Source organism: Hippocampus bargibanti, linkage group LG03 (assembly GCF_051943395.1).
Source record: "Hippocampus bargibanti isolate YZ-2025 linkage group LG03, ASM5194339v1, whole genome shotgun sequence".
In the NCBI taxonomy this organism is placed as follows: domain Eukaryota; kingdom Metazoa; phylum Chordata; class Actinopteri; order Syngnathiformes; family Syngnathidae; genus Hippocampus; species Hippocampus bargibanti.
Window position 1 is genome coordinate 11,366,019 of NC_142736.1, and position 10,690 is coordinate 11,376,708.

General features: G+C 43.8%; 1 protein-coding gene across 1 annotated transcript in view; it reads left to right on the forward strand.

The window, feature by feature from the left end:
* The first annotated feature begins 8,206 nt into the window (after positions 1 to 8,206).
* The window catches only part of c1qtnf4 (C1q and TNF related 4), a 27,718-nt gene continuing 25,234 nt past the window's right edge, over positions 8,207 to 10,690 (forward strand). Inside the window, exon 1 of the mRNA XM_088991958.1 lies at positions 8,207 to 8,438. Coding sequence (XP_088848084.1) covers positions 8,431 to 8,438 — 8 coding nt within the window. The 5' untranslated portion in view covers positions 8,207 to 8,430. The remainder of the gene's footprint in view (positions 8,439 to 10,690) is intronic.

Genomic DNA, 10,690 nt, shown 5'->3' on the forward strand with positions numbered 1-10,690 from the left:
ACAGAACAAGCAACATTACACACTCTCATATTTCTATTATTAAACATTTTGCACAGTTGTAGTATACACCACAGTCCTCTGACATTTCTATTATCTGAGAATACTTTGTTTTTTATCTTTTAACCCCCCCCCCCCCTTCAAATTGCTGCTGTGGACTGCAAATTTTCACTGCAAATTGTGTGGGACTATTTAAGGCTTTCTGATTCTGAAAACCCAAATAGAACTGTCTAGTGCCTCTTTGCAATTTTTATTGTGATGATACTAGTGCAACGTGTTCTACCGGAGACCAATTCCTTGTGCAATAAAGATGATTCTGATTCTGACCTTTTAATAATAATACATTTTATTTCTAAGCACTTTTCAAAACTCTCAAGGACACTTTACAGTCACTGGATAACTTTTTTTTCCGCGGGTGAGCAGCGGCAGCCATTCTTTTGTTTGAACATTGTTCTTTTTGGCTTCTCTCCTGTCTTCAGGATGACCAGGGCTTGTTTTCAATTTATTTTTAAGTGATTACTTATGGACTGTATGGACTTTTATTTTCCATTGAGCAATTGGAATGACTCGATGGAAAGAATGACTCTCTTTCCCTATTTTCCTTGGGAAAGTGCTTATCTTCAATGGCAAAGAGCATTTACCCAACTGAAAAGAGTACCAGGCAGCTTTTAAGGCGCAGACCAGCCTTTATTGATACAAACACGTTTTAATCATAATATCCAATAATCTATCATTTCCCCAGATAGAGATGGAGAGATCGAGAGATAGCGAGCTAGCTAGATAGTGGGCTAGCCCATCCCCAGAAACAGGCTGCCTTTGCACATGGTCCAAACAGACGCCCAGCATGACTGCAAGCTGGCGCAGGTGACCATGCTGAGCTGGGCCGATTCACTTGTATCTGTTGTTGAGAGGACTATCTTCAGTCGAGGTACGCTTCGGTGTATTGTCTCTCACCTCATCTCCTCATAACACCTTTCCGCAAATTAATAGGAAAAATGCAGTCACATATTTTATTTTTTTAATGTCAACTGCTCTGGTTATTAGTTTGTGGCAAAAACCCTAGACTCGCTGACTGAACACGAAATTAAATCTAAATTCAGTGATCCATTTGACTCAAACCTAAGAATTCACTGTAATCACAAAAGGTGAAAGAATTAATTGTTTGAGGATTGATTATAAAATGGGCTGTGCAAGGTCCCTGCACTTTTTATTCAAGGACAAAAGAATACGATACATGTCGACAGGTTATGTCAGTGACTTGTGTGCAGCACCAAATGGAGGTAGCTTTTCCACCCCGCCCTTGTCCTGCAGACTGTGATTCTGGTTTTATTTCACCGCTCACGTGTACAAAGCTTTCAGCTGCATTTTAAACACACCTGTTAATTACATCCTCTGAAATTTAATGGCTTGGGAAAGTACAGTGGGAGTGATTGGCCGCCAGTTCAAAGTCAACTGGAATCGGCTCTCGCACGCACACACGACCCTCGTGAGGGTAAATTGCTTCAAAAAATGGGTGGGTGGGTGGATGGTTGGATGGAAAGTATAGTGTCATAAATGTTTTTTTCAGTCATACAGGAGTGGTCCATCGATGAAAAAGGTTTCTTCAGCCATCATCTGTACTTCTTTGAAGGTGTCGGACGTTTTGCTTCTTATCCAAGAAACTTTGTCAGCAAACTAAAGTTTTACTGGTAGTTTAGCCCATATATATATATATATATATATATATATATATATATATAGTGATATCATGAGAGGCTAGCTCTCAGCGGGACGGGACAAGAAGTGCAATGGACGACAGGTTTGGATACAAACAAAAGGTTTTAATCAAGGGTTCCAGGGGGAATTCACAAGCAACAAAGGTTCGAATAGTGTCTCTTCCAATACTTGTCAAAATAACGTCTCTTCTGATACTTAAATCCAAATAAAGTCTCTTCAGAGGTAAAACTGAAGATGGAGTTCTTTACAAGAGTCTCTAGGCCTCACCCCTCTTGACGTCCTCGTCATGCAGCCTAGCCACCTTAGCTAGGTTCAAATCCAGTGTCCAGCCGTGTGGTCCCAACTGGCAATAAGTTCCACGCAGCAATCAACTTCTCCACAGAGCACAGCAATCGAGCTTGTCTTTCCCCAAGCTGCACACTCAGAGGCTCTCTGCCTTAAGAGCCCTGCTATCCAATCAAGTCCTGATCAGCCGCAGGTGTGTGGGTTTAATTGCTGCCTTCCACCAGGTGGGGCCAAGACTCTCTCTGGGTGGAGCCATCTTAGGGGGATTTGTTTGCCCTCCAGGACACAGCCTCTCGTGACATCACAATATCAGTGTCCGGCACCGCCATGTTTGGACAGTAGGGATATACAGCAAAGTCTCGTTATATCGATATCGCTTATATCGATAGTATTGCTTATTACGATGCTATTTCTATGAACGCAAGGAAAATTTACATGCCGCAGGATCGGATATATCGATAGTCCGGTTATATCGATATTTTTTCCGACTCTCGAGAATATCGATATAACGAGACTTTACTGTATATCCATATAGGGCCTAAACTACCAGTAAGACTTTAGTTTGCTGACAAAGTTTCTTGGATCAGAAGCGAAACGTCCGACACCTTCAAAGAAGTACAGATGACAGCTGAAGAAACCTTTTCATCGAAGCCTCTATACATTAAAACTGTGATGATCACTTGTGTATATATGTACTTACACAACAAACAACTCACAAAATCAACAAAATCAAAAATCACAGGCATTTCAGTGTCAACAGAGTAATACTCCAGGATTTCTTTTTTGTCTTTGTGATGTGACTGAGCCTGTCATGTTTTGGTTTGCGACCAACGGTTTGCAGCTCCGGGCCCCGCCTGGAGCTGCACAGGTTTTGGTCGTTTTAATCAGTGGCAGTTAAAATGTCTCCCGGCACAACCATTTAGTGTCGGGTCATTGTTTTGTTTCACCCTGTCAGTTTTGTTTCACCTTGTCATGTCTTACTCATGGTTTTGTTTGCTACTTTGGACTTTTTTTTTTTGTTCTGATGACTTAGTTGTTTGTGATTTTGTTCCAGATCACTTTATTTAATGCAACTTGTCAAATATACCCTGCACCTCCCTGCTGCCTTCTTTTTTGGGGGCCGCCATCACCTTGCAAATGGTGTCAGAGCCCACTGTACAGTTATACTTGTTTGGTGTGTCCGCCAGTTCCAAAAAAAACAATAATGAGAAGAGTGCGGCCAAACCATTTCAAACATATTTCCAAAATAAACCAGTAAATTAAAATTGATTCTGCAATCCTCCCTCTCCCTTCCCGTCTCTGTATGTAAGCCATGGTCCATAGGCTGCATTAATGTCATTTTCTTTGCCACCTGTATCTGCTCTCAGTCGTACAGGAGTGGTCCATCGATGAAAAGGTTTCTTCAGCCGTCATCTGTACTTCTTTGAAGGTGTCGGACGTTTCGCTTCTTATCCACGATGCTTCCTCAGCGAACTAATCAAAGTCTTTAGATTCTCTTTGCCGGTTACTCGCCTGCTTTTACAATTTTGCATCATTACAAAATAAATTAAAAAATAAATTACAAAAAAGTCAACAGAGGTCATACTTGAAGCTTAAAATAGATTTCAAAGTTAGGAAGAGTACCGTATTTTCTGGTGTATAAGGCGCTCCCCCAAAACTAATTTACTTGACATTATTTGCTCTGAGTGTCTAGTTGACACATTATAAGGGGCTACAGTAGAGGCCCCGGTTACGCACCACTACTTCTCAGAATGAGAATCAGAATCATCTTTATTGCCAAGTATGTAGAATACACAAGGAATTTGTTTCCAGTAGAACACGCTGCATTCTTACCATCATCAAAAATTTGCAAAGAAGCACTATACAGTTCCATTTGGGCTACTGTTCAAAGTGTTCAAAGAGTTAATGGCTTGGGAATGTCTGCTAGATTTGGTGCGCATGGATCGGTAGCGCCTGCCTGAGGGGAGTAGCTGGAAAAGGGTAGGGTGCGGAGGGTCCAATAGGATTTTCTGCGTCCTAGTTTGGATTCTTGCAGTGTGCAAGTCCTCGAGAGTGGGTAGGGCGGTGCCAATGATTTTTTCCCGCCGTCCTAACTGTCCGTTGAAGTCGGATTTTGTCCATTTTTGTGGCAGCCCCGAACCAAACGGTGATGGAAGAACACAGGATGGATTCGATGACAGCCGTGTAGAAATGTTGCAGCACCTGCTGTGGCAGGCCATGCTTCTTTAGCAGCCTCAGGAAGTATATTCTCGGTTGGGCCTTTCTCAGGGTAGAGTTGGTGTTGACCTCCCAGGAACTTGAAGGTCTCAACGGTTGACATGAGGCAGTTGGATAATGTGAGGGGTAGCTGTGGTGATGGATGTTTCCTGAAGTCCACGATCATCTCTACTGTCTTGAGCGTGTTCTGCTCTAGGTTATGACGGCTGCACCAGAGCTCCAGCTGCTCCACTTGTAATCGGTACGCAGACTCGTCGCCGTCTTTGATGAGACCGATGACTGTGGTGTCGTCTGCGAACTTTATGAATTTGACAGCTGGGGGCGTTGAGGTGCAGTCGTTCGTGTAGCGAGAAAAGAGCGATGGAGAGGGGACGCATCCCTGCGGGGCTCCAGTGCTCGTGGTTCGTGTTGAGGATGATATTTTTCCCAGTCTGACCTGTTGTGTCCGTCCAGTCAGGAAGCTGAGGATCCACTGGCAGATCGTAGGGGACACACTGGACAAGCTGGAGAGGTTTGGGGATGAGGAGGTCTGGGATGATAGTATTGAACGCAGTGCTGTAGTCCACAAACTGGATCCTTGCGTAGGTTCCTGTGTTGTCGAGGTGCTCGAGGATGTGGTGCAGTCCGATGTTGACTGCATCCTCCACAGACCTGTTTGCCCGGTAGGCAAACTGAAGAGGATCTAGCAGAGGTCCGGTGATGTTCTTTAGGTGGTTCAGCACGAGGCGTTCATGACCACAGACGTCAGAGCAACAGGTCTATAGTCGTTCAATTCCGAGGGTGCTGCTTTCTTTGGAACTGGGACGATAGTAGACTGTTTGAAGCAGGATGGGACTTCACACTGCTCCAGGGATCTGTTGAAGATTTGTGTGAAGACCGGAGCCAGCTGGTCAGCGCAGACTCTCAGGCAGGAGGGGGACACTCTGTCAGGTCCTGAAGCTTTCGTTCGTGGATCTGTAGGGCAGAGGGCGGAGATACGGTAGTTTCTGGTAATGGTGGTCAGATGAGGGAAATCGGGGTGTCCTTTTGAAATCGGCAAAAGAATGTATTTAGCTCATCAGCAAGACCATTGTTGTACACTGCTTGGGAGGATGATAAACGAAAATTTATTATTGCTTTCAGGCCATTCCACACCGATGCAGAGTCGTTAGCGGAGAACTGTTTGTTAAGTCTCTCCGCAGAACTTTTCTTTGCGATGTTAATTTCCTTTGTCAGTCTGTTTCGGGCGAGTTTGTAAAGTGCTCAATCGCGGCTTCTAAATGCGGACTCTTTCTCTTTCCTAAACTGCCTGAGTTTGGGAGTCAACCATGGCTTGTTGTTGTTAAATGAGCGGAAAGACTTTGTTGGTACACACATGCCCTCACAGAAACTAATGTATCATGTTACAGTGTCTGTGTATTCATCCAATGTGCCCGTTGAAGTTTTGAAGATGCGCCAATCAGTGCAGTCTAAGCATTCTTGTACCGCTAACTTTGCTTCATCTGTCCATTTCTTAACAGTCTTGACGACCGGTTTTACACATTTGAGTTTTTGTCTGTATGTGGGAATTAAGTGGATTTAATAGTGGTCAGAAAGAACCTTCTGCCACTCCAGCGCCACCCAGGTTGAAACAGAACTGTCTGGAACTGTCATTGTACGTTGGAGCTCTGCACTTTCCTGCATGTCCTACACTATATTTTCTTACATCACGTAAGAACTTACATCCTGACCAGCTGTATCACCGTGTGGTACGGCGCCTGCACCGTGTCCTGTCGTAAGACTCTGCAGCGCATCGTGAGGACAGCTGAGAAGATCATCGGTGTCTCTCTCCCCCCCCCCTTCAGGACATCTACAACACCCGCCTCACCCGCAGAGCCATCCGGATCGCTGGCGATCCCACCCACCCCTCCCACAGCCTCTTCAGCCTGCTGCCATCGGGTCGGAGACTGCGGAGTCTCCGAGCCAAGACCAGCAGGCTCAAGGACAGTTTCTGCCACCAGGCAGTCCGGAGACTCAACTCCCTCCCAGCCCTGCCCAGCCTGCCCCTTCCCACTGCCACACTCACCGAACTCTGAGTACACGCTACATGCTGTACGATCATCCTGAACTCTATTTTTTGTTATTTCTCATTAGACAAGACCTCACTTCAACCCTTTCTAGTTGTTTGTTTTTGCAATTACGACATTACGTCACTTTATGTACGTCACTTCCTCACTTTACATATGTCACTACCTCACTTTCCATACGACACTACCTCACTTTACATACAGAAATTACATGTATTGTCTGTTGTCAATTGTATGTCATTTTTAGCCACGTTATAAGTGCCTTGTGATAGAGTGTTTATGCACATTAGTAAACATATTACGTTATTTCATGTTTAGATTAAGTAAACATATGTTTTTTCATGTTTATCTTAGTATATATTATGAATTGTGCACGTTTAATTTCAGTCTAATTTAGTTAAATAAAACTATCAGTCTTATTAGTACAATAGCCGTGGAAGGAAAAGGCAGCGGCTCCAACTTCAATCTGAGACCCGCCCAACGCTGAATTGCTCGTAACCGATTGGACGGGAAAGGTCGACTTGTTCGCAACTGATTGGACAACAGATCGCCACTGTATGTTTAAAAACTTGTCGGAGCGGGAGCTCGTTCTCTTTTGCTTTTCTCTTTGTTCTTTGTGCTCTTGTGCTCATGTCTTCGTCCCACCGAGACGAGAAGTGCTTTCTCTGTCTCATTAGAATAAAGTAGTTTTTTGTTCACCATCTATTGTACTTGCTGATATTTTTATTAAGTGAACTCCAGACAATGCGCGAACCAGGAAAGACAAACGAAGTTTTAACCGGACACCTTGCATGTCTTGCACGCTGGGTCCGAGAGGACATTAATTTCATCTGTGCTGTATGTCATGCATATTAGCATATTTGACAATAAAGCTGACTTTGACTTTGACTTTGACTACAAGAAAAAAAAATAAAGAACTCGAAACGGGATGATGTGCTTCCTAGAAAATGCATTATTGGTTGATGCGATTTTCGCTAATTAATGGAAAGAAGCAAAGACATACTGTATATGCTGACATTCCTTCACCAAGGTAAATAAAAATATGCATGCTTTCTTTTTTATGTCAAACAGACAGGTAAGGTAAGCAATCTCCAGTAATTCTTTCGCTGCTTGGCACCTTTGCAGCAGATTCAGGTTCATTTGCTATTCCTGAGAGGATAAATGGGATGGTGTTTAAGCAGCAGTTGCATTAAAGTTAAGGTGGTAATCGAAGAAAAGGTGGGGGATGGAGAGTGCACTGTATGATAAACTCAAAAGAAACACCCAAGCCAAATTTTCACCGCAGGGATTTTACACTCACAGTAATAGCGTATCATAGGCAAATAACATCATGGTCCATGATGAAAGTGACCAAAAATATCTGCAAATAAAGCACAACGCCAGATGGTCTTCAAGTGTCAGAGAAGACGCAGGTTGGACTCGGTTGGCCTCATTGTGGAGCTGTGCGGCCCACTCTTAAATCTATTTCTACGTGTTGGCCAAAACGCAGACAGCAGAGCAGTTTGCTGCAAAAGCTCGAAAATGATCAGATGCAATCGAGTTCAGCAGTCTGCCAAATGCCTGTAAAAAAAAGAAAGAAAAAAAAGCAAAGCACAGGTTGGTGAGTGTGAGTCACAGAGCATCAAATTTAAATGGAGGGAATTGGGGCAAGATGAATTTCCATTTCAAATTATTACATGATTTGAAACAAGAGCTGTGAAGAAGACTTCTCATAGTAATGTGGAGGGGCGGTGGGACTGCAGTTGACTACAATATCACTAGCACCAAATGGAGATACACACACATACACACACACACACTGGGAATATCTGACTATCTAAACTGCATCTCTGCAGTATACGCATTGCACCTCTGAAACCAATCGGATTACAACCCACCACAGCATACAGTGTGACGACTGCGTGAGGGAGGGGGATGGGGGTTGGACTAGAGGTGTGTTAACAGAAGATACAAGAAGATAGCAGATGAAACAATGAGTGATGTGCAAAGGAAGAGAGAGCAGATTGAAGGAAAAAGAGGAGAGTGAGCAGGGGCGGAGAGGCGGAGAGAGAGAAGATAGCTAAAAGGGGGTTTGGAGGGGGTTTATTCAAACCACGCTGGGAGTGGGAAGTTTCAACGCTACTCTTTGCCTCACGCACATAAACAAGACAGAAGATTACCCAAAACATATATGCCAAGGTGAGAATACTTCATTGTCATCATTGGCATCACCATCCCAATCATTAAGGGTTTTTATGTGTGTTCATGATATGATACTGGCATCCTAGTCTGATTGAGTGTTGCTTTCAAGCAGGGAACTTAGCCACAAAACCAAGTTGAGAATGTGCAGGCATGCAGTGTAAACAGTGACTCACTGATGGGGTTTGGGAAGTCGTTCGTACATCCAAAGCGATTGTCGACATAAAAAAACAGATTGCAATAGCATAAGTATTATTGTCTAGTATTCAATAATAAAAATGAAGACTTTAATATTTGGGGGGGCTGTTCAATGGATAATACACCACTGAGAAGCCTGTTGGGATAGTGTCTGATATCTGATATTTGTTTGCATTCAGCACTTTTGCCACAATTGAGTGGGATGCATGAAATAGCGATATTTTGCATTGATAACATAGAAGAAGAGAACAGCCAAGGCACAGCCATATGAATATGCAAGTGTTCAACTATGCAGGGAAGTCAGAGGTTTCACATCAGCTGTATCTCATTATCTGTGGTGGTGATGGTGGAGGTCCCCCAGGCAACAGGAAGCTGGAATGTGAATAAGGCTTGGGTGATGAATGCTTATCTTAAACGGGGACACTCCTTTTATCTGCTCATCTTGCTGATTGCATCAGTGTAAGACATGGATGCTCCAGGGTGGATTTCAAATTTGTAAGCAGCGCAGATTTGCGTTTGTTTGGCTCTGTGTTTGACTGTGTTTGTGATTCTGCTTGTTTCTGCTATCCTGAATCCTGTATCTGCAAGCCTGCTCGCAAAAACATTAAATGTGTGTGGATGTGTTTTCACTGTGACCTATACATGGGTTGGGCTCTTTTTTTTTCAGCCTTGATACCAAATGCTGAGGATTGTGTCATGATTCTGTTTTTGTTTCGACTACATTTCATCTTGTTTCCTCCATGTGATTTTTTTGTCTCATCTTATAGTACGGGTCCCTTGTGTAAACCAATCAGCTCCCTTTGTGTCTTGTCCAAATTTGAAGGTGCGGGGTTCGATTTAGGCTCCAGTCCTATGTGGATTTTGCTTGTAGAAAACTTAATATCAAATATCAAAATTAGAATGATCTTTATTGGCAAGTATGTAGAACACACAATGATTTTTTTTTTCCGGTAGAACACGCTGCACTAGTATCATCATTAAAAAATTGCAAAGAGACACTATACAGTTCTATTTGGGTTACTGTTTAAAGAGTTAATGGCTTGGGGGACCGCATGGATCGGTAGCGCCTGCCTGAGGGGAGTGACTGGAAAAGGTGGTGGGCCAGTAGGATTTTCCGCATCCTTGTTTGGATTCTAGCAGTGTGCAAGTCCTCGAGAGTGGGTAGGGCGGTGCTATTGTTTTTTTCCGCCGTCCTAACTGTCCGTTGAAGTCGGGTTTTGTCCATTTTTGTGGCGGCCTCGAACCAAACAGTGATGGAAGAACCCAGGAAAGATTCGATTACAGCCGTGTAGAAATGATGTAGCACCTCCTGTGGCAGGCCATGCTTCTTCAGCATCCTCAGGAAGTACACCCTCTGTTGGGCCTTTCTCAGGAGTTATCTTTGTGTGTATGTTTGTGTGCCCTGTGATTGACTCAGGGTGCCCCCCGCCAACTACTGGAAGACAGCTCAGATAGGTTCCATGCAGCACGCTCCGCAACCCGTCCCTTAGAGGATAAAGCAGATCAGAAAATGGATAGATTCATTCAGTACCATGCTTCTCTTTCTGTCGCCAAGCAGGCAGCTGACACCACCCTGACAAGATGAGAGGCAAGGGGCGAGAGGAAGAGAGTCTAATGAGAGGGATTTCAGCAGCAGGGATTGTCAGTGGTCTGTCAGTGCACATCCAGATAACAACTCCGTGACACATTGATACGAGTGACCAGGCCACACCACTGAAAAAGTGAGGTTCATTAGACAGACATCCCTGTCTTACAAAAAAATAGGAAGAAATGAACAAAGTATCAAAGCTTGAATAAATTAGCCAGAAGTTATTTTCAATCAAATTTGAAAGGAGGCATAGCATTCATCCATCCATGCGATTTCTAATTCGCTTATGCACATGTGGACCACGGGGCTGTGCTTGAGCCTATCCCAGCGGTCTTTGGGCAGTCGGTGGGGAACACTGTGAACTACGTACTTGAAAACAAATCACGAAGCAAACATACACCAGCAACCATTCATTATCACAATCAAACCTCAGTAGAATTTACAGTGTTCCAATAACATGCGATGC